At 46.7% G+C, this 23,571-nt stretch overlaps 2 protein-coding genes across 6 annotated transcripts in view; both read left to right on the top strand.

Moving 5' to 3' along the window:
• The window catches only part of METAP1D (methionyl aminopeptidase type 1D, mitochondrial), a 45,034-nt gene extending 31,310 nt beyond the window's left edge, over window positions 1–13,724 (top strand). For 3 of the 4 annotated variants that reach the window (XM_032114695.1, XM_032114697.1, XM_032114694.1), the window contains exons 6-10: window positions 2,883–3,046; window positions 11,548–11,645; window positions 12,280–12,327; window positions 13,210–13,288; window positions 13,424–13,724. In XM_032114695.1, the coding sequence (XP_031970586.1) occupies window positions 2,883–3,046; window positions 11,548–11,645; window positions 12,280–12,327; window positions 13,210–13,288; window positions 13,424–13,502 (468 nt within the window). In that variant the 3' untranslated portion in view covers window positions 13,503–13,724. Of the gene's footprint in view, window positions 1–2,882; window positions 3,047–11,547; window positions 11,646–12,279; window positions 12,328–12,593; window positions 12,797–13,209; window positions 13,289–13,423 lie in introns of those variants that run through there. The other variant, XM_032114696.1, reaches the window with a different exon arrangement.
• Window positions 13,725–17,204: 3,480 nt separating this feature from the next.
• DLX1 (distal-less homeobox 1) lies at window positions 17,205–20,621 on the top strand. Of its 2 annotated transcripts, XM_032114699.1 has the most exons (4): window positions 17,205–17,864; window positions 18,376–18,575; window positions 18,938–19,198; window positions 19,405–20,621. In XM_032114699.1, exons 1-3 carry the CDS (start codon window positions 17,552–17,554, stop codon window positions 19,190–19,192), a joined length of 768 nt encoding a protein of 255 aa, XP_031970590.1. In that variant the 5' UTR covers window positions 17,205–17,551; the 3' UTR covers window positions 19,193–19,198; window positions 19,405–20,621. The 2 variants fall into 2 exon arrangements, with proteins under 2 accessions (XP_031970590.1, XP_031970589.1); XM_032114698.1 differs by having other exon boundaries at window positions 17,206–17,864; window positions 18,938–20,621.
• Window positions 20,622–23,571: the final 2,950 nt, after the last annotated feature.

Raw genomic sequence — 23,571 nt, 5'->3', positions numbered from 1 at the left:
TCACATACAAGGGAGTAGAATCTCATAGAAACAAGATTTTTAAATCATTAAAGAAACTATTGGTAACTTGATACTATTTTCATACTGGCAGAGTGAAGAAATCTTCAGCAGACCTACCTCTGAGCATGAGATTCAAGCTTTCTAAAATATTTTTTCTATTAAAATTAGGGTCAATAACCTTTTTCCCATTATATACTCACATGTGATCCAGAACCGGGTTTAGTTTGGCTTGGGTTTTTGATCTTTTTAAATTTTCCATACTTTCTAATAGTAGAATTCTGGCTATCAGGTTTACACAGTGCAATCTAGCATTTTTAAACTTTAATTTTGGCCTTCATTTTTACTTTGGTGAATTGGTGTTGCTTTGCTCAGTTTATTAGACTAAATCAGTTTGTAACACCTAAGGATTTAAATCGTATTTCTTTGTACCTCCTTAAGGTTCATTTTACTTTTTGTTCAGTCTGTCAAGATAATAATGATACCTTAGATTAGTCTAGACTCATATCACAAATCCTTTCCATTATAAAGTAAATGAAATATTTCTGTATTAACATAGTGTGCATATCTTGTCCACTCTGCCTCACAAATGTCTGACTAAATGTTAGTGGCCTTTTTGAAGACATAGGTTTATGCCTTTCATCTACTCTCATAAAATGAAATAAATTGTGACATGTCTGTGAATGTGAAGATTCCTGCAAGGATGGGAATTGCTGACTATCTTTGTAAGATTTTTTTTTTTTTTAATTTAAAACTGAACTGTGCCGTGTGTGGTAATTGCTTAGTCCAAAACAGCTGAGGAAAAAATACTACTTTTCGGCATTATTGACTGATCTCTTAGCTTATTTTTAATGAGCAGAACTAGGACGTTTCACAGCTGGACAGAATAAAAATCAAAGTAAATATTGCACAACAAATTGTTTATAATTGTGTACAGGTTGTATAAAGTAATTAAATAATACTCAGGTTAAGTGTAAATACCTAGCACTATGTACAAATTATCTGAACAAAAAAACCCATTTTAGCACAATTAAGATGATAGCATTTCATAGATGAAATACAAATTTCATAGGCTTGAAACACATAGACTTGAAAATGCATTTTAGTATAGAGACAACCGTGTTATCCATTACTGGATCCTCAGAATAGTGCAATTTTCAGCCTATTGTTACCAGGTTAATGTTTCTTACAACTTGGTCTTTCACTGAATTTTAAGCAAATAGTATGTTACAGTTGCTGTGGTTGTAGTTTATTAACATCAGAAATATGTAATTGCAGTGGATGGGCTGCAGTAAATATTATTATTGGTTTTGTTGTTGGTTTTTGTTGTTGTTGTTTGGTTTGGGTTTTTTTTTAAACTCTCCTATGTTTTAAATCTGTGTTTGCTTTTCCAGGATGATGATGTTTAATTTTGGGGGTTTGTGTGTTTTACTTGCTAGAGCTAAGAACAAACTAGTTCAGTTTAAATATGAACTATCTAGTTTAAAACCTACCCAATGGGCATTAAATACAAAAATAAAGATTTTGTGGTAGTCTGAACTGGCAGAGGAAGGGGTAGAGCAGAGGATTGCAGCTGCTTTTTGCTGAAGTGGTGGCAACCCAGTTAGGCCCTTGCTGGCACTCACCTTTCTTTAAAATACCCCTTGCTCCTAGTGGCCTGCATTTTCTTTACATTTCAGCCTGAAGACAAACCTGGCCTTGGGATAAACTGTCTGTAGCGTAAGTTTTTTGGAGTTGTGGGGTTTTTTCAGTTTGGAATCAACCAAAAAGAATGTGAGTCTGTCTTTCACAAATAGTTTGCCAGTGGCAAAAGTTCAGTGGTTCGAGCTTGGTGAGTAATTAGTTGTAGAAGGATATTTGCCACTGTTTGGGGGAGAAAAAATGTTTTGGAAGATCAAAACTGTGCACCGTTATAATTTGTCTTTTTGTGGGGAAATTTGGCTTGGTCTTACAATTATGGGCCTGCCTACCATGGTGCAGAGCTGCAAACCCCATTTTAATGGTGTGTTGCAAAGCTCCATAGTGCATAGCCAAGATTTCTTGTGCTCAACAGAGAATTTCTGGAGAGCTAACATTTAAAACCTATGAAATGTTAAAAAAAAAAAGAAAGAAACAATGTGTATTTAATTCAACAGCATGTTTCATTTTCAGAACATGAAAATTTTCAGTGCCACAGTAGTATGTTTATTCTCTCAAAATTAATCTCTGGAAATCAGAAGTAAAATCCAATGTTAATGCCACATTGCCGCTTAAAAATGAGATGAAAGAAAACCTGCAACAGCTGATGATGGATTTGGTCCATGTGTTCCATGGGGTTCACTCTGGTTGTTGGTAGCAGGGTATGGCTCTCAGCTCAGAGCTCCAGCGGGGGCTGCTGACTGCAGACTTACATCTCCCTGCCAGCTGCCAACAGGTTCCCCCGTGCCCACGGCCAGCACTGGGGCTCAGTGCCCTGCCCCTCTGGGGTGCAAGCAAGTCCCTGGCTACAGGGGCAGGGGCCAGGATGGGTGGGCACCTGACAGCCCCAAGGCCCCCTTCAGCCCACCCATGGCCCCCACCCATCTTCTCACAAACAGCCCAGTTGTCCTCATGTCCTGTAGCTGAGCAGTGTCACTGTCTGGTGCACTGCTGGGTGCTGATGCGCAGCTTCTGCTTTTCTTGAATTTTTAATTGGCAGCATTGGCAACCCTTAGGCACCTTGCAATCTTTCAGGCTTTTTCTCTTTCCTTTGCAATGTTTTGCTTTTCCAGTCTTGCAAATATGACTTACCTGTCTATCGGTTGCAATATATATCTTGGTCCTAGAAAGAATGGATTTAATTAAGAAGACAATCTGTTTCTGGATGCAAAATGAGAAAATGTCTTTGCATTTCTGCATATGTTTAGGTGTATTACAATGGCTACCATGGTGACACTTCTGAAACCTTTTTGGTGGGCAATGTGGATAAATCTGGTGAAAAGTTAGTGGAGGTTGCCAGGAAATGTAGAGATGAAGCAATTGCAGCTTGCAGACCAGGGGCTCCCTTCTCTGTAATTGGAAACACAATCAGGTAAGCCTTATATTGACAAGTAAAAGGAGGGCTGGCAAGTGGGACAAAGGTTATTGGTGGTTTGGTATAAAGCTGATGACATGTTTTATGATTCAAAACCATCATTTCAGTCTGATATCAGTATGTGAACTGCCAAGATATAATGTTGTTCCTTGGGTAAGAGGTATTTTTTTTAAAGTGAATTACACTAGGGTCAGCAAAGATAACTGTAGAAAGAGACAAAGATATTCATAAAGTAGATTTAAATTAACAGATTTAATTTGCGGTGGGCTTTTGTTTATTTTTTATTTGTGTGTGACACCACACCACATCTGTCTAACAGTGTAAGACAGTTAGAAACCATTGTTTTCATTGAATGTTACAAAGGAATTAGTCAACATAAATAAGCTCTTTGTTTAAAAACTATGAAAATATTTAACTCGAGAGCTTCTGATCTTACAAAGAGCAGTGCCTGCTAATGTCACAGGGAAAAAAGAGCAGACATTCAGAGATTTTTCCCTATTTTGCATCTCTTCTAGCTTTCACATAAATGCAGTCATGACTCTTCTTCTGCTGATGGCTTTAAATAAAAATGCATCTTAGTCTTTTGAAGGTACCTATGGATTATTTTAAAATGTTTGCCAAAAAGAAGAAACAGACATATATCATATACATTTCATTAAGCAATACTTCTTCGGACTGCTAATGGTCCCAACAAGCTATTGAATTCATTCTGATTACTTAAAAGCTGCAAGGCTTAGTCACCTTGAAAGGATGCTGCTTTTTTTTTTCTTTGTAAATCTTCAAATACTTTAAGAAAAAAAGAGAATGGCAAAATATCAGTTAGATATATTTATAGCTTTAAAAATATTGTAACAGAGTCTGAATCAAACTTTAGTAAAACGTCTCTGGGTTATATCTGAGAAGCTTTTATTGAAGACTTTGTATAAAATTGTGTTTTTGACAGTTTTAAATTATAGGCTAACTAGCCTGGAGAAAAAGGATAGTGTCTTTCTGTTCTTTCATAGGAAATGTTGAATCAGACCCCTACTGGGAAAAGAAATTTAATGCATATCTCACTATCTTACTGTCCATGAATATAATAGAAGTGAATTCAAAATGTAGTTTTATTTTTGCAAATGGGATGAGTCGATAGATGCACCTCATATTTTTGAACACCTAGGGTTCAACAAATTTACTGGTGGTGCTCTTGCATTTTAACAAAATTTATTCTTGAGTAGAAGGGGGCACAGAACACTGGATTCTTATTCAAGCATTCTATCGAGCTCTGCATTCATGGCTGTGTCTAAAGGGCATGTCAGCCTTTGATTCTCTCTGAGAGGTAATTATCCTTTTCCTGTCACGGAACAACAAATGATAGCTAACTACAGAGGCACATTTGCAGTAGTCACATTCATCAACTGCAGAAAAAAAATTCAATTTAATTGTGCAACACAGCTGCACATAGGCTTTTTGAGCATTTCTGTTGTTCTCCCTGTCTTGCTATTCCTCCCTCCAGATCTATTTTTTAAACTTTTTTTTCTGGTTATTTTTTCCCCCTTTTTGTCTCTTCTTCCATTTTTACTCTCTGTACTTTCTTGTTAAAGTAATTTTCTTTTGTGGCTCTCATTCTTTTTTCCCCATTGAAGGCTATGAATGTAGAAAATTATCACAATTACTCATATAATTGAGCCTCTTTGTAGCAAGTGCAACTCCAGTAGCCTTTCTCCATCATGAAAATGGTTTCATTATAGGGTTTTTCATATTCTCTGACACCATCTACACAGAGGAACAGGCGTGCAGATGAGATGTACTAGGAACAGGGTAGATCAGTAAGGTCACAGTAGGAATAATTAGCTCTGCTATGGAAAGAGCATCTAGGCCTTTTACTGCTACATAAATGTACTGTCCATGGCTTTTAGTCACAAAAAAACTTACTAACAAATGGAGCTCCCGCCTACTACTTTGAAAAAAAGATTTGTATCAACACTACAATTTTCCATCATTAAGACTAATAACACAGAGCCTAGTATACATCAAGGGGAATAAAAAGAAAAATCTCACATTCAAGTGGCGGCTGGGTGCTGACCTTTGTTCCCTTTTTTTGTGTTCAACTTAACTCTTTACAAAAAAGAGCCACACGCCACACCAACATGCAGGTGAACTCCAGCTAGTGCTAGCAAAGCATGGCATTCAGTTGGAAAATCTGATAAATCTCCATGCAGGATAATGCATTTCATTACAGATTCACTACATTAATCCTAGCTGTTTTAAAAAAAAAAAAAAAAAGGAAGAAGAAGAAAAAGAACAGAGTTGAATGTGACATTGGATTTTTGCTGTGTTGCTACAGAGGTCAGTTTACTTGCAAAATGTAAATATATAGTCAGTGTCCCCTTTGCAAAGCAGATTAATTGAAGCTAGTAGCTGTTCGAAACTGCATATGAAATAGCAGGTCGTTAACTTTATTTCTCAAGATTTTATCGTGTTGACAATTTAAATGTGCTGATTTGTTTAGAACTACTTTAACACTGCCTCTGCTGAAAGATCACCATGGCTTGGTGAAGCTGTGTTTCAGGTTATTTGTCATTTGACATTTGCTTGCAGACAGACATGTAATACATACATATATACATCAAAATCTGAAGTTTCACAAGAGTTGGATATCATAAATGCCTGAGAACAAGCACCTACAAGCTGAAAACATTTAGGTCCATCAGAATGGAAATGTGTCCAGGTTTCTTTCATCAGCTTTTTTAGAAAGGTGCTCAAGTCATATGCAGAATGTATCTTAGGCACAAATAATCAGAATATTTCCTTTCCACAGTAGGTTTCAGAAAAATTATATCTTGGGGTAAGTTTGCAGTCAATATTCTAACATAGTCTTTGTTATGGAAGCTCAATAGCTGACACTGAGTATTTCATTGACAGCAGTTCATTCTCCCATCAGCTACAAGTTGCAAATAAAAGATTGCATGGATTCGGGAGTTACCTTCCTTAGGAAAATTTGGGTCTTTGCTAACCCCTTTCTATTGAAGGGCATATCAAAACTATTGGTCAGTTGCAGTGTAAATAGAATTGGGCCCTATGGTCCATTTTCTTCTACCATTTCTGACATTTTCAGACAAAAATAAATCTAGTTTGGAATCTGCTTTTTAGACAGTGAGTCTAGGTGCATGAACGTGTTGTGAGTGTAGAGAGCTAAAAAACTTAAATGTGATGTTGTTAAATAAACCAAATTTCAACTCCTACAAAAAAAAATCGTAGCGATGAAAGTATTAATAAATGGTTTAAAATGTTTAACTCATAAGTATATGTTTTGATATTAATTTAGAACAATATAAAGCAGATTTTTTAAAAAAATCTGTTTCTATCAGATTATGCACATTTAAACAATAAGTGGCTCAGGCAAAATAAGTCATTTTAATGTCATCTGTGATAGATTTTCCTTGACAGCTACTGTAAATTACAATTACACTGCTTCTCTCTGCACTTGAAAGTAAGCATTGCAATAAATTATCTTTTATTTCAATCCATCATGTCTGCTTTCAGAAACAGAGAACCTCAAATAAAAGTTCAGCACTATTGTAAGAAAAATACAGTAATTTGTGTTCCAGTTTGAAACTAAAACGTACCTTTCTTTCAAAAAACAATTGTTGGCTTTCAAAAATATTACTAATTATACCTCAACATTTATTGTCATTATAGGGAATCCCTGAACTTGTGCATTCCCTCAGTCTAGGATTACTATTTCATAAAAAAACACTTGAATATTTTCCCTGTAGAATTTTGTAATTTCTCGGATTAAATACTATGGTGCTATTCAAAGTAGATATTTTTATCACAGATAAGTATAGTTTAGGCTGATGCTGGTTTCAATACTTAAAAAAAAAAACCAACAAAAAACAAGTATGCCATTCAGTGGCCATTTTGCTAATAATATATCTAAGACAGACATGATTACTTCTAATTTAATAAAAAAAAAAAAAAAAAAAAAAAACTCCCTACATAAATTATCGTGGGGCTGTTATCACTTTCAGTGTTTCTCAAGTATGTTCACTGCCAAGAAGTGTTAAGACAGATTTGTTTAACAGCTTCAGCCATTCATGTCCTGCTGCTCTGCAGGACTGTTTTTGATAAAGTTTCATCCCTGGTAAGAGAAGCTGGCACTGTGGGAGAAGCATCCCTGGCTGAGAATCAGTTCACCAGGATGCTCATCCTTGGTAGCAGAGCAGTCTATGCCATCTTGTTGAATCAGTTAAATTCTTTCTTCCCTTGTGCCACCACAGAGCTCAGAGAAGTAGTTGCTGTCAATCCTGAAAATGGGATTGTTTCACTTTTTTTTTCTTCAGCGAGTGCTAAGAACATTAGACCACACCTACCTTGAGGAAAAAGTGGCAAAATCTGGTAAAAAGAAAAGAAAATGCTCCTCTAGGTGCTCCTAGAGGGTATCTGCACAGGACAGCCCCCTAACGAAATTTTTTCAACCTGCTTTTCAGCTTCTTAACAGGAGGGATTTATCACCCAAGAGCTCCTTTCAGGGAAAGCTTGAGTATCAGGGAAAGCTTTCTGGAGAGTCAGTCCTGCCTGTTCCTGCTTTGTGGCAATTTCCCTGTTAGGCTGCTGTCAGGACAGCAGTGCATGTCTCCACACTTATCCCTCCTTTCAGAGAATTAGCTGTTGTCTGGCAACATGGGAAGAGGATGCTCAGATGGCAACTGACACCCATCTCTCCTGTCTCCACTCTCTGAAGCATGATACCACCATATGACAGGCTCTGAATGGCTTCAGGAGGATAGCTTGGCCCTCAGTGATGTTCCTTTACCAGCTGCATCACTGCTGATCCATCCCAATGCCAGGCACTCGGCCTGGCTTTGCCATCAGCAAAAGCAAAGCAGCACTGCGGCTACTCTTGACACTGCAGCCACTGGGATGGAACACATGGCAGCAAAAAATAAAATCAAGTACTGGGCTCACTAAATAATTATGCTTTTAATCCTGCCCAATTCACCTCTGCCCAAATATGCAACAAAGATTACTATGTGTGATGATAAATTTTGTCAATGGGTATTTTTAACAATGATTATTCTGAAGAACCCTCTTTTTTTCTCTGGATGCTGTCTTGTGAGGTGTGCCTCTGCTGCCCCAGCGTTTACTCTGGAAATCATTTGCTGGGCTGTGCCCCATGGACAAGGGGAACTGGCAGACTGGTACATCCTTTCCCACAGCAGATTCTGGGCGGCCCAGCTCAGCCATACCAACCTCTGCCTCCTGTCTTCACTGCTTTACCACTTGCAGTCAGGGCTCCTCCAGCTGTCTAAGCTTATGCTGCCTGTCTGCAAGAAGCATCTGATGAAGCTGGGGCTGCAGTCTTGTAAGGTTGTCTTGTGGGAAAGCTGACCGGTCCTGAGCTGGGCAGTGAGACAGTGAGACCAAAATGTTGAGCTGTTGTCAGCAACAAATGATAAATGTGTGCAAAAATGCTCCACTCCCTGGCATCTTGATTTTTTAATCAGATTCCACAGCCTGGGAATCCTGCAGACTGGAGAGGCTAACCAAAACCAATAGTTCAATTCACCCTTCTCAGAGCTGTTTCAAAGTTACAGCCAACATGTACATTTACAGGATTACCTTTGCAAGTTGTAGCTAGGATTAGCACCTTTGGTTTTTTATGAAAATTGGGTGTTCTACTGTAACTCCACAAGGATGTAAGAGTTCACTAGGATTTATTAAATTCTCCAGAGTAAAGCTAGTAGTTGTGGAGAGAAATGCCTCATAAGACCTTCTGAAACACATGCAAATACTGAAACCAGATTGAGAGTGGCTGAGTTTCATACCTGCAGCTTATTTTCTCCACAGTTCTTCTGTGTGTCACTTCAGGTCTGTTGACCATGTTACATTTTACGTAAAGAATACCAAGGCTGTGTATGTAGACAAGACGGAAGAAGGAGGGGCACGGTGTCTGTCAGTGTAGATGTCAAAGCCCTGTGAGCTCCAGGATCTCCTCCAGGATCCCCTATTTTGATCACAGACAGTAACCACTGTAGTACTGATGCAAAGAGAGTTGTTTTCAAGCTGTTTGGCAAGAAAGTGGTAGAATTCACCATTGAGATGCATATGAACCATTTCTTTGACTGCACGAGGACAGGATACTGTTGTTACACTGCCTTCTGCGTGCCCTGGTGCTTGCGCACCTGGTGCCCAGCATGCAGCTCCTGCTGCTACTGCCACCCTCCTTGGCAGTAGCTGAATGCTGAGGATGGAGCTTCCCCTGCTCACTGGAAAGGGTGTAGCCATGGTGCTCAGAATAGCTGCACAGAGAAAAACTATTTGTCTTGCTACAGAACATGGATTTTTCTGGAAGAAAAAATCCTGTAGTAATACAAAAAATGGCCATGCTCTGTCAGTGGTCAGGGGTGCCATCTAAGGACATCAGCAAAGCTGAACAGTTAGTGTGATTGTTTATGATTTTGCAAAAAGACTGGCAGAAGAAGGTGAAAAAAAACCTTATCACATGTTGCATTGATGGCTTCTCCCAATCTCTCTTCAGAGAATCACTTCATTTGTATGGGAATCATCATCTGCATTGCTCTGGGCTTGGTCACTGGAGATCTTGGATTTTGTGTATGTTTCTGAGGAATCTGGCTTTCTAACTCATCGCCATCCCTGTACTTCTTGCTTGGCCTTCAGCAGCATCATAGCATCATAAGCAGGCCCAGTCTCTGATCCAGATATGGGGGACATGATAGAAAGGCAGGGGAGAAAGTATTTTCTATTTCTAGTAGGACTTCTCATTGCATAATCCTTCATGATTTTTTTCAAAATAATTGATGTATAAAGATTATATATATATAAATGATTTATAAAGCCCAGACTTCGAGTGCAAACAAATGAAGCCCCAATTTCTAGCTTTGTCGGTAATCATTTTTGCCAGTACTTTGGAGTTTGGGGGTAGCTAAACCTGAAATTTCCATTCTTCTCCAAAACTAATGAAGAAATGTTATGAGCAATGGGTAGGTAAAAGGTAATATACAAATCCTGTTAAAACATGCTCTAAGGTCTGAACACTGCAGCCTTATTAACCAACTCTTCTCTCTCATTGCCATTTCACTGTGGTGGAGCAGCATGTCCCTCAATTGAGTGGCATTAAATTCTGGGACGATGACCCATGGGCACTGGAGCCAGCACTGCAGAGTCTGTGCAGCCTGGTGTGCAAAGGGGATTACTTTGTACAGCCAGCTGAGGCCACTTTGCACCTGGATAAAAGCTAGTCCATGGGGTTTAACAGGCTTTAATTTCTGCAACAGCATTACCTTTAGTTGAGTTTCTTAACTTTTTCTGTTTCCCACCTGTAGTGAAACTGTGAGAGAGCATTTTCTAAGATGTAAATACAGAAAAACCTGAAGTTCTTCAGTGCCTACCTTCATTCAAAATAAGCAAATGAAGTTTTTAATGTTACCGGCAAAATATCTTCAGGCTAAATGCCTTCCTGTCTTGCTCCTGTTTGATTTTAGAAATAGAGTGGGGATGATATGCAGGGACAAGGGTAACTTTCTTGTCACTTCTAATCTATCTCCAGATCTTCCTGAATCTCTGCACTCTTCTGGTTTGGATATGGGTAGGCCTCCTGGCTGAGCTGCCTCAGATCACTCTGTCCACCACTGCCTCCGCCACTGTTTGAGTACAGGGAGAGCCTGAAAGTGAAGCCTGCAGACATGGGGTGGGCCAGCAGACAGAGGATACCCCATGGATCTCCAGGTCCTCCAGTTTTGGGGAACTGGAATAGGAATTTGCTTTCCTAGCATGGATAGGGATCAGTGCCCAGCCATGGTCCTGCAGGCAATTCTGAGATGCTTCTCCCTGAGGCAGGCTATGAAACGTAGGGCAGATCTTGCAGGCAGAACTGAAACACTGTAATTGTTATGATTTGGTTTTGCCTCTGTGTCGATAGGCTCATTAGAAATATATTGTTATTTAGCATGAACGTAGTTGCTGGACTTTCAATTCATTTTTATACTAAATGTTTGAAGTATTACGAAAGTGAAGTAGTAGGGGTCTTAACTCTCCCTGTTGGCAGCAGGAGCCTCTTCTCCTGCAGGAAACCCAGTGCAGGCCCCTGGGTATGCAGCCCAGCACAGGCTCTGCACTTGCAGAGAACTCGGTAGAGGCTGCAGTTTGATGGTGTGCTGGGGCCTTGGCTGCCCAACTTGGCAACTTTAGCTGTGCCATCTTAAAATGAGTTCCCAGCGTGCTTGTGGAAAAGGTTGCCCTCCATCAAGCAGGGAGACAACGCACTGCCGTTTTACTTAGCCAGCAGGGCTGGCACGGGAGCTACCAGCCTCTACTGGCAGGCATGTTAACTCTGAAACCTAACAATGCTCACCCATGCTCGCTTCAATGACTGTTTCGGAACTGTCGCAAAGTGGTGACCCAGTGTCGGTAGCAACGCGGTAGCAGGGGCTGGGGCCGTGTAGCGGGGGTGGTGTCGGGACACGCACCCTGACAGATCCTCTTTGCCCCCGCAGCTCCGTGGCGTGGCAAGGTGGCTTCCAGGTCTGCCCCTTCTTCGTCGGCCACGGCATCGGGTCGTACTTTCACGGGCACCCCGAGGTGTGGCACCATGGTAAGTGGCCCCCGCCGGCCGCGCCCGTCTTCCCCCGCGCCGCTCCGCTCCGCTCCGCCCGGGCGATGAGAGGGCTCCGGGGAGGGGGAGAGGGAGGGCGGTAAAGAGAGCAGAGCCCCCCACACACACACCCTCACCCCCACGCACGCTGCCGGTCCGGCGGGGCGGGGGATTGCCGGTGGGGGGATTGAATCGCTGGGAAGCTGGAGGGCATCCCCGGCCTCGTTTTCTGAGAGTCGCGCGGGTATTTTTGAGGACAAGTCGCTCGGTAACGGAGTTGTCGGGGCCGCTGAGCGCCGCGGACCGCCTCCTCCGCCCGCTCCGGGCGGCAGCCGCCGTGTCCCGCGCCTCCGCATCCCGCCCGCGTCCGAACCGGCAAAGTTTGTCACGGGGCAAAGAAAGATCTCTGCTGAAACATAAATCCCCCGGCCTGGACGGAGCCGCCGTCGGGGTGGTCTCGCTGCGGCCGGGCTGGGATCGCTTTCGGAGGGTGCTCCGGCTCGTAACAGGGCTCGGGTGCACAGTACCTGCGAACTAAAAAGGGGTTTAAACAAAGGGCTGGTTGCGTTCTCTTAAAAAAAAAAAAAAAAAGGACCACAGATGCATAAACGCGTGGTTTTTTTTTCTTTTGTAGCCAATGACAGTGATTTGTTAATGGAAGAGGGAATGGCGTTCACAATAGGTTTGTAACTCTCTGCTATGGTTTTCTGTTAAAAAGCACACGAGGAGCAGCCCAGATCTGTAGCATTTCTTTATTGGGATATAGAAATAGCCGTGCAGACAGGGGGACGTCGGTGAGGTTGACCTCTTAGGGAACAGATTAAAATATCATTTTAAAAATGCATCAGAAACAATTTGGGTGAAATAATTTTCAAATTACAAGATTGAAAGAATGAAATGTTAATTATAAATTTTACTAGTATCTGACTCATATTTTTGGCAAGGCAGAGACTCTGCCAGCACACTTGATTTGAGGAGAGTGAGAAGGATGCGATCGAGTCCCCGAAGCCGAGCAGCCTGGTGGCACTTAGTCATTCGCTGCCTGCCAGAGCTGCTGTTGGGTTTGGGGACTGCGGCGGCGGTAACAGCCGGAGCCTCGCCCCGCAGACTGATCGTGCTCACTTCCAGTCGTGGAGGACTGCTGGGGGGAAAGCCCTCTTTCTCACTGTGTGGCTAAATGGCGCGGCAATTAGAGGGAAATAAGAAAATTGTTGTTTTGCTGATTTAATGAACATTTTAAGCCTGTTTTAAAAATTCAAATATTTAAAACTATCTGTTGTTTATAAATGTGGTTGGTGCTTTGGTTATTATCCACGGGGTCTTAATTAAAGCTTGATTAAAATTCCCTGCTTTTACAAAAGAGGAATGGGCAACTTCCTACCTTGCTATTTTGTCTTCCTTTTTAGTTCACATTTTAATGTGGCAAGAGAGTGCCAGCCCAGGGAGATGGGACCTGTGTGGAAGGGGAGCTACCTGCTGGGACACCCTCCCTTTCTTGGTTGTTTCACAATCCACACAGGAGTGCAACTAACTTTAGAATATATTTTTGTTTTTCTTGCCGCAGAGCCAATAATAATGGAAGGATCCCCCAAGTTTAAGATTCTGGAGGATAAATGGACTGCAATTTCTGTAGACAATAAAAGGTGCCTGATTTTGTTTTTTTGGTATTTCTTAAGACATGGAAGTCATCACTGACAGCCCAAAAAAACCCAAACAAATGAGTTTTCAGGCATGGTGGATATGTTTGCCCCCTAATAACTGCTAAATGTGAATTTCAGATCGGCACAATTTGAACATACCATTGTGATTACCTCAGAGGGAGCAGAAATCCTCACTAAACTGATGGAGGAAGCCTAAAGATGGAGCAAGGAGTGGAGGGACTTGCTGTACTTCTGGGATTTCAAGTTTCACTCGGGACAGAGAAGAGATTTCTGTAATTTCTATGGGGAATGGGTGCTGCATAAGTCAATCCAGGGGACAGAAAAAGCAATTTAAGGGGTTGGCTCTGGACATAGTTCTTTCTCTGTGTTACCTGGTGAGTATTTAATAAAAGTCCTTAGCTTTTTTGTGACCCTTGAAGCAGCCAAGGAGCATCTGCAAGTGGCAAAGGGTTTGGGTTATTTGGGGTTAGGGACAGAAAGCGGCTCCTCTCTCTTCCAAATCCTATGTGGGACAAATAGATATCAGATGATACGTCTTTAAGCAGCTGAGAGGACAGAGAAACATAGCATTTTCCCTTTATAGCTGAGGTATGGAGTCAATTTGTCTTCATTGCGATTAACACAGTGCTGTTTCCCAGATTGTAACTCCTACTAGGATGGAAAAAAGTTTCCCGAGAGTGTCAGGCAGAGGCAGCAGACTCTTCCCAGCATCATTCCCAGCAGCAATCCCCCCCTTCTTGCCTCTTTTTACACAGCACAAAAAGTGATTAAAAATGAGATGCAAAGCATGCCTCTCCGGGGATCAATAATTGCCCTGCTTGAAGAATTAGCTGGTTTGGGGTAATCACTGCTCTGTGGTGCCCATGTTAGTTAAGGGAGAGGCACTCTGCCAGAGTTTAAGCATTATATGGAGGCAGAGAAGTTTGCAGTCCAGGGGATGAGCCCCGACTCCTGCACGGAGTTTGGAACCGAAGGACCTCATGAGCTCCGGGTCTCACTCAGCCCTGTGCTCTCTGCAGTCCTGTCCCTGGCCTGTCAGGGGTGCCGGGGTTGATTTGCAATTTAGCCAGTTGCCGACCACCCTGTCGAGCCAAACAGGTCTGGCATTGGTATTTGGAGGCCACCAGAGCAGGACCTGGTCCTGTGAAACGTGGGGTAGCCTTGGAGATAATTAAAGGACTTCCAGAAGTTCCCCAGGCCCATGGCAACAGCGGTGCAGTTTGGTACAAATTACTTGTCCCTCATTTCAGGCAGATGGGGTTGCGTGCTGAGGGCAACGCAATCCTGAATCTGGTTCAGGCAACCAGAGTGGCTCAGTACTGGCTCCCTCAGTAGACCTGGACAAAAGTAAGCTGCTTTCTTACAGCTTTACTCTGCTGTTTGCTTTCACTCAAGTACAGTGAGCTCTCAGCTCTAATAGTTTCTAACAGCATCTTTTCAAAAAGCAGGGATCCCCCTCCCTGGACACGGCTAACACCGCGGGGCAGCCACTCAGCTTCATCCTCCCCGAGAGGAACTTGGAAGGCCATAAAACCTGCAAAACAAACGGTGCAGCCAAGTTTACAAATGCGCAGAGATTAAACAGTGCGAAGGACAGTCGGCATTGCCTGGAGGGGCACGTATTTTGTTCCATTACATTCCATCGCCCAGCCGCGCTGCCCCCAGTACCTGCCCAGGGTACTGGGGGCAGCTGGGTGTCCCGCACGTCCCGGAGGCACACCAGAGGTGCCTCCCGTGGATTTTGGCCACGCCGGGAGACCCTGAATGGCACCGCAGGTGTCAAGTTTCTCACCATCGTCTGCCCCTCTGCTTCCTGTCCCGCTCTTACCGCGGCGTGGGATGAGGCGGGAACGGAGCAGCCGGGAGCAGGGAACCCCCCGCAGCCCGTCGCAGGGGGACTGCCGGCAGCTCCTGGTAATCGCTGCGTTCCGAAATCCCGCCGGTAACTCTGGTGGGACTGCGTGTTTTACCGGCCGCTGCGGAGCGCTGGCGGCCAGACGGAGGCATTGATAGTGCGTCTTTGTAATCCTAATTACGAACGAGACTGAAGAGGTGTCTCGGCTGTTCGGGGCAGCCAGCGCCTCGCACAAGCCCGTCATGCAGAAGGTCTTGCTGGGCCAGCCTGATGAAAGCCCCGACGTGGCAATCGCTCCCGCGTGGTCACGACGTCCCGTGGCCGCGGCCCCTCTGCGCCCGCCGAAGCCGCGCTGACGGGGCCAGCAATGCACGGAGGGGCGGTGGCCCTGCTCCGGAGGACGGGTGCGAGCAGAGCCTCACCGACCGGTCCGCGGGGTTTTGGCGGGGTTGGAGGGACTGTGGTTCGCCCCGGGACTGCCTGTGTCCGGCCGATCGGAGAAGACGGCAGCCCCGGCGGACGGGGAGCGGCCTCCCCTCTCTGCAGCTGTCAGGCTGGGGCCGGCAAAGGTGCCGGAGCTGCCGGGGCGCCCTGTTCCCTACCCGGTCAAGCTCGCTGACCCGCCTTGGATGGTCACTTCCATGGCTAGGAGAGCAGAGCTGGCTGCCGGGGGAGACCGCGTGCGTGCGGAAACACCGCCACTGCCCCTTCCGCGCCAAGCCTCGGAGAGTTTGTGAGAATGAACTTTGCACATTGCGAGCAAAGCAAAAAAACCCCAAACCACTGAGAAGAAAAAAAAGAAAGAAAAAAGAGGGGAAAAGGAAGCAAAAGAGGCGTTAGGAAACGGGCAATTAAAACCGACAGAGCCACTAATGAAAGAGGGGGAAAAAAAAAAAAAAAAAGACCCGGACCAGAGGGGCTCGGTTGTGCCAGCTTTGCACAGTCAGGGGCCGGCTGCTTCAAGGGCCGTCGCTGCCCGAAGGAGCCTGAGCACCGTGCGGGCTCTGCCGGGGGTGCCCCAGCCCCACTGCCGGCGCTAATACCTCTAACGACATCAACGCTGCGATTTGTTTTGAATGTTCACTTTTATTGGTGTTCTCCCTTTGCCAAAATGTGCTTGATTACACAGATGTAGTACCGTGATAACTGCGCACCCTAGACAGCCTAGGTGTAACCGGGAAAGTTCAGCCCAGGCCAGATCAAATCCCAGGCTGTTTAATGCTGGAAGGCTGCATGTTGCTATTAGTGTTAAATATATGGCTAATTATGCGTATGAAAATTAAACATCAGTGTTATGCTAATGGGGCCGCCTTCAGCTGTGGATCAGAGCACTTGAGACTAGCATTTAATCAAATGAATCAGTAACTAATACATCTGCACGTGTGAACTTTCACAAGATCATTTTCCTGTTACAGTCACACCGCAGAATTATGAAAGAAATAATTATCAACACTTTCTAATTATCTAGCAAAGTAATTTGGGATTCATCGCGGGCTTTCTGGGGAGGATCTCCTAAGTCCCACCTCATTTACCGCTCACGCACGCGGAAGTTTTCATTTTAAGCTCAAATGCGCCGTTGGGGCCTTTCAGGGCGATTTTGTTTGGTTGGATTGCTTTTCTCCCTTTAAAACAATAACGGCAATAGCCGGGCAGCGCGATCTGGAGGTGCGGGCGGCGCTGGGACCCGCGGGCCGGAGCTGAGAACCCCTGCGCGCCCGCGGGTGCGCGCGGCCGGGCAGGCGGGGGCCGCTCGCTTTGTCCGCGGGTCCCGCCGCCGTCTGCCGGAGCGGGGCGGGCAGCTGCAAGAACGCCTGCAGCCCACCGACGCCGGCGGAGCGCGGCTGCTGTCCCCTCCGCGCCGCCTGCGCGGCGAGGGGCGGAGAAGGGCGGAGGAGGTTGCGCTGCCTTCCGCCGAGCTCCGGCTCGGAGCCCTCGGTGGCCGGCGGCGGGAGCGGGCGGCCCGCGATGGGAGCGGGTTCCGGGCGGCTCCTTGGCGTGCCCGGCCGGGAGCGGGCGGGCGGGCGTGCGGCCGCCGCCGGCGCTCGGGCAGGCGCGGCGCTGCCAGCCCGGCTCTCCGCGCTCACCGGGGTCCGGGCGAGCCCCGAGCGCCTCGGACCAATCCAAAGCGATTATGCAAGACGGCGGACCAATCAGCTCCGCCGTCTCATGAATATTCATAGACTTGGCTGAGTCAAAGCTTTTAGGCGAGTTTGTGTAGATCTACAGCATCATGCTTAGACTTTTCAAAGAGACAAACTCCATTTTCTTATGAATGGAAAGTGAAAAACCCTGTTTCGCTTAAATTGGGTTCTTTCCTGTCCTGAGAAACACAACAGACCCCAAAAAGGCAAGCTGAAGAGAGAACACACACACAGACCAAGCGACAAGAAATGACCATGACTACTATGCCAGAGAGTCTAAATAGCCCCGTCTCAGGGAAGGCTGTCTTTATGGAGTTTGGGCCGCCCAGCCAGCAAATGTCTCCTTCTCCCATGTCCCACGGACACTATTCCATGCACTGTTTACACTCCGCGGGCCACTCTCAGCCTGACAGCTCGTACAGCACAGCTTCGTCCTTCTCCCGACCGCTGGGCTACCCCTATGTGAACTCGGTCAGCAGCCACTCGACCAACCCCTACATCAGTTCAGTGCAGTCCTACCCCAACAGCTCCAGCCTGACTCAGACCCGGTTAGAGGAGACAGGTAGGTGCACTCGGCTTTGGGGAGGGGGGGGGGAGGGGAGGAGGGAAGGCAAGGCGGGAGGGAGGGTGTTGTATTAAAAAAAAAAATCTATGGGGGTAAAAAATTAAATTAAATTACAAAATATTAGTCAAGAGAGGCTGAGGATCACAGAGGACCAATACACAGAGCACACAATGCTTGGCTGGAAAAGAAACCAACCCAGATGTGCACGTATTAGTCTTCGTAATTATTTATTGCGTAGCGCTATAAACAATGTATGCAATTAAGGGTAATTAAACCTAAACTGCAGCCTGTAAAAATAGCAAACTTTCTCTGGGAAGAAGCCTGGGCTGCCATAATCGCCCGGAGCCTTTGTTAGCGTTACTCGAGCTTCACTTTTCTTCCTTCTCATTATTGTTATTGTTGATGTTGCTGTTGTTATTGTTACTACTGCTGCTGCTGCTATTACTGTTACAGCTATTATTGCTATTGCTGCTATTATTATTATTTATTCTGCATCGTTTGTTTGTAGGGGCCGAATCGGAGAAAAGCACTGTGGTAGAAGGAGGGGAAGTTCGATTTAATGGGAAAGGAAAAAAAATCCGCAAACCCAGGACTATTTACTCCAGTTTGCAGCTCCAGGCTTTGAACAGGAGGTTCCAGCAGACTCAGTACCTGGCTCTCCCCGAAAGAGCCGAGCTCGCAGCATCTCTGGGACTCACCCAGACCCAGGTACAGCTCCGACTGAGCCGGCCTCTCTCCCATGTCCCCTCCGTGTCCCCACCGTCGGCGTGGGAGACTACACGCGTAATGCACAGGGGTCACAGCCGCGGGCAACGGGGCCCCGGCTGACACTCGTCCTGCCCGCGGGGCACTGCCGGTGCTGTGGAAGCCCCCGCAGAACCCGCTGGAGTGGGCCCAGGGATTTCCTGATGGGTGGCTTGGCATCACAAAATAACAGAGAAATCGCGGGGGGGATAAGGGAGAGAAGCTGGGGAGCCGCCGGGTGCGGGAGTCCTTCGTGCCCTGGGAGGGATGGGGGGATGTCGGACCGTTCCGAGGGATGCTGAGCCCTGCCCCGTTCCCCTTTGCAGGTGAAGATTTGGTTTCAGAACAAGCGCTCCAAATTCAAGAAGCTGATGAAGCAAGGAGGGGCCGCCCTGGAGAGCAGCGCCTTGACCAACGGCAGGGCTCTCTCGGGCAGCTCGCCACCCGTGCCTCCAGTGTGGAATACCACCTCCTCCTCCGGTAAGGCCTCGTCGGGGACCCCGGGCACCTACATCCCCAGCTACACGTCGTGGTATCCTTCGGCCCACCAAGAAGCTATGCAGCAGCCGCAACTGATGTGATTATATGTACGTTTTCCCCTAACGCAAGCACTACCGGTCCCAAAAAGAATTAAAATTATTACGGGGGAAAAAAAAAAAGAAATTAAGTCAAATAAAAGGAAAGGAAAAAAAAAAAAAAAGTGGGGGGAAGAGAGAGAGAAAGAGTTTAAAAAAAAAAAAACACAAAAGAAGCCCAAGCAAACAAACAAGCAGGAGGTCTCTTGCCCATCCAGCCATTAGGACGCTGCACGGTAGCTCGGTGCAGGAGAGCACAGATGTGATGCGGGCCGGTTCCCACCGCTGACAGCTGACGGAGCGGCCCCGAGCACCGCACAACAGCCTGGGAGCAGAGCGAGCGCCGGCCGCGGCTTTGTGGGACAATCAGAAAAAGATGTCTGGGGGGCGGGGAAGCCCTCTCCTCTGTCCTGTCTGTCTGTCTGTGTCTGTTGAAATGTAGGTCATTTATTTACTACCCCGATCTGACGGTCTCTTCAATTGCAAGAGGGAAGGAAGCTGTACAATTTACCAGAGCTTCTTTCCCGCGACGTTTTCTGTACCTTTCAGTATCCATCTGTATATTTTTTGTTGTTGTTAAAAGGGGAAGACAGGGGCTTTATTTATTGATTTAAATTACCACTATGAGAGTGCTAAAAACAAACTCAGCTTGCTGAGTGTACTGCTTGGACGCACAGTTCAAACAAAACCACAGACGGTCCGTCGTCCCGTTTCCCCCCCCGCTTCTCCCCGAATAAATCACCACGAGGGAAGGATGCGATTTTAACTTTTACAATAACTTTTATACTTCGCTGGTGTGGAGAGTTTTGGTCCGAATGATTTGCATTTCTCGCGTATTTAACAAAGGAAATAAATGCACATTGTTTGGTACTCTGAAGTGGAATCGCAGCAGCTGCCAGCGCTTTGCTGAGGTGAAGCAAAGCGCAGAGGACGGAACAAGAGCCCGGAGGGCGGTGGGGGGGACCCGCCGGGAGGGCGGACGGGCTGGCACACCCGCGCAGTCCCGACGCGGCCTCCCCGCGCAAAGCCGGCCCGAAGTCGAAATGCACAAACCGACGTGCAGGAGCTACTCGCTGTACATATTTTATTCTTAATTATTATTATTATTGTTCTGTAAACATGTTGCACAAATTTAGCCTTTTTTTAATTATTATTATTATTATTATTATTATTATTTCCGTTCTGTTTCGTGTGGCTGTATAACATGATGCTTTGTGTACTGAGATCTTGACATTTTACTTGTGAAATTCGAAAAATGTGATAAACTGAGCTCGACTGTGTTTAGTGTTCTATATGTCAAAGTTTAGTTTTATATTGAGAATGTTAACTTATTGCTTTGTATCTGGGGGAGGAAATGGAAAAAACCCACACAAATCTTTGTACATAAGTTATAAAGTTTCTTTGAGACAGTAAAATTATGGTTTGGAAAAAGAGACATGCATGCTCCCTGTCTCGTAGCGCGGCCAGGAGCGGGGTCTGGGTCAGGCTCCGCGCTCCGCGGTGGGACGGCTGTGGCCGTAACCGGGAGGCGAGACGGAGTGAGAGGAGCGACGCGCTCCGGGTAGGGCGGCCGGTCCCCCGTGCGCCCGGCCGGTCCCAGTTAGGCGGCAGCAGCCGCCGCGACGGGCCGCGGGACCCTCGGCGGAGGGGTCGCTCGGGGCCGGGGGGGAACCGGGCACAGCTGCTGGGACGGGAAGGGGATGTGGGCAGGCCGGGACAGCCGCGGCCGCCGTCCCGACAGCCGAGCCGCGGGAGGCAAAGCTGTGCCTCTGCCGCCGCCGTCATCCCAGCCCCGGACTGAGCCGTGCCCGCTCCCCGGCGTGGCGCAGCGCCGGGCACAACCCGTGGCTATTGCTGGAGTGGGTAAAGCTCTACAGAGCAGAGGGAGCCGGGAGAGGCTGGGCTCGGCCGGCTGGCCGTGCGCATCTCTGCGCGCAGGTTCCGCGGGGGATCTGTGCAGCCCCGCGGGGGCCATGCTCGCTCACCCCGAGATACGCACCACTCCCCAGTGCACGGGGCCGGCGCGCAGCCGATGCGCGGCAGCGCAACATTCCGCCCTAGCGCGCACACGCGGCGCAGCGGCCCGCGGGGGTGCTGTATCCGACACGGAAAACGCTCCGCAGGTCTGCATTTCCCGCAGTGCCACGGCCCGAGTCCGGTCCTGAGCGGCCCGAAGTCCCGAGAGGAGCCGGAGAGCTCCGCGACGCCGCAGCGCCCCAGGACCCGCACAACTCCCGGGCGGCTCTGCCGGAGACCAAACACCTTTGACCGGACAGGAGCGGGGTGGTCAGGCAGCTCGGAGGGCTTTAAAGATATATTAGCTTCTAATTCAATAACGTCTTGCTAAACAGTTCAAATAGAGAAATTATAAGTTTTCTCTCAGCTAGGCGGTCTTGAGTTAGAGGCTATTATAATTGTACATTTGAAAATGTTAATCTCAATACAGGCCTAATTAATTCTGCCTTGTTGCTGACAAGTAGTTCATCAAATATCTGATTCGAAGATTTTCATAATGAGGATATTAATTAAACTATGAATAATCCAAAGGTGCTTATATTGAAACAATACCTCATTACAATGATTAAGTCCTGATTTCGAATATTATACCTTTACCAATTGTCACCCGGCAAATACAACCTTATGGATGAGCCTGTAAATGGCAAAATGTAATTTTGGGATATATTTTTCCTTGTTGGGGAAAAAAAAAAAGTGCCCCTCATTTTCAAACACTTCTGAAATAGGTTACACACAGCTTAATGATGATCAAAATGACTCTTTTCTGCAAAAAAAGACCCCAAAGTGCGCGTACAGCTGCAAACCCAAGAGGGTCAGCATCATTTCACTGTATTCTCTTCTTGATTACAAGCCGAGCCCATCAAACACAACATAATTACAGTAATTTCAGGTTTATTTATTCTAATGCAGTTTCCCCATCTCTCTGGTAATTATGAGCAATTTTTTCGCCCAGGGAATCTTTTTGCATTAACAAAAGAGATAACGCACTGAAAGCCAAATTTGCTGTGCATTGAGAAAAGCGAAGAAAAAAAAAATAAAATAGGTGCGAGCTGCCATCTCTGCAATTCTCCTATATTGGAGCTCTGCAAATTGCTTGCAGGTGTATGGAGCAGAGCTGTCAATAGGAAGGGGCTTCCAAATTAGCAAATGCACAATGTTGAAGTAATGAAGACAGACTTAGCAAAATTGCCAAACAACAGATACCTCTTTAATATCTTCCACCCAAAAAGAAAAAGGGAAAAAAATCCCCTTGGAGTGTCCCTGCGAACCCCCTTGAATAGCTGGGGATGTTGTACATGTGTCAATCTAATTGCAGAGCACAGAGAGGCCCCTGAAACTAGAAAAAAAATCAAATATCAGAGCCCAAGCCCGTTTGCATTCGGAATTTGCTCCCTTCGTTTAACAGAGGGGGATAAGAAATCCCCGCCGCCGCCTGCTCCGCTCTCCCCGCCGCCGCCCTCCTATCCCGCTCCTGCCGCCACCGCCGCTCTCATGCCAGTGAAAAAGTGCCATGTCCCCTCCGCCTCCCGGCTCGGGACCGGGCAGTAACGCTGCCCTTCGCAAGGAACCGACAAACGCACACCACGAAACCACCGCCGAAAACGAGCTCACCCGGCGCCGGCAGCCCCCGGCAGCTCGGCAGTCCCGGGTGGCGAGTGCCCCCGCTCCGCACCCGCGCCGCTCTGCCCGCGCCGGGCTCTTCGGCTCGGCGCGGCTCTGCCCGCGGGATGCCCCGGCGCGGCGCGGCTCGGCTGTGCGCGGCATCCCCGTCGCCCGGCCCGCCGTCCCACTCCCTTCCTCGCCCCGGTGCCGCCGGCGGGAAGTTTTGCCGGGAGACTGGGCCGGCGGAGCCGCCGCCGGTATTTCCCCCCTCTCCCGGCCCGCGCGGGGTATCCGTCCACGTCGCGCCCCATAAACTCACCTACCCCCGCGAGAAAGGAGCCTGTGTCGCCACCCTTACCTTCCGCCTCAGTCCCTGAGGCTCTGGGCACAAGTCTTTGCTTTACAACAAACCAAAGGACCGAACGCGGCTTTTTGCTACGAAAGTTAGAAGAACGAGAGAGTGTGAGAGAGAGGGAGAGGATCGGGGAGGGAGAAAGAATGCGAAAAAAAAAAAAAAAAAGAAGCCGAGCACAATAATAATATCCTGAGAGTGCAAATGTGGATTGAGATCCCCCAGAGATGCACATGCCTCTGAGCGCAGCAGCCTTTTTGCAGCTCTGCTCTTGCAGAATATGACTGAAATTTTCTGCTATATAGCCTCTGTCTTTATAGCTGATGAAAAAAATTGCAGATTATTAGCATAAATGTTTACTCTTCATTACGCTGATGACATTGTGCACTCGAGATCTTGGTAATCTTTGGGAAAA

Source organism: Corvus moneduloides, chromosome 7, assembly GCF_009650955.1.
Source record: "Corvus moneduloides isolate bCorMon1 chromosome 7, bCorMon1.pri, whole genome shotgun sequence".
In the NCBI taxonomy this organism is placed as follows: Eukaryota; Metazoa; Chordata; class Aves; order Passeriformes; family Corvidae; genus Corvus; species Corvus moneduloides.
The sequence above is the reverse complement of the archived record's forward strand: the minus strand, read 5'-3'. Positions and strand labels throughout refer to the sequence as shown.

Bases quoted from the DNA above. Each gene is read 5' to 3' on its own strand.
- DLX1 (XM_032114699.1), top strand. From the start codon at position 17,552: ATGACCATGACTACTATGCCAGAGAGTCTAAATAGCCCCGTCTCAGGG. The intron at 17,865-18,375 runs GTAGGTGCACTC...GTTTGTTTGTAG, and splicing joins GACCCGGTTAGAGGAGACAG to GGGCCGAATCGGAGAAAAGC. The intron at 18,576-18,937 runs GTACAGCTCCGA...TCCCCTTTGCAG, and splicing joins TGGGACTCACCCAGACCCAG to GTGAAGATTTGGTTTCAGAA.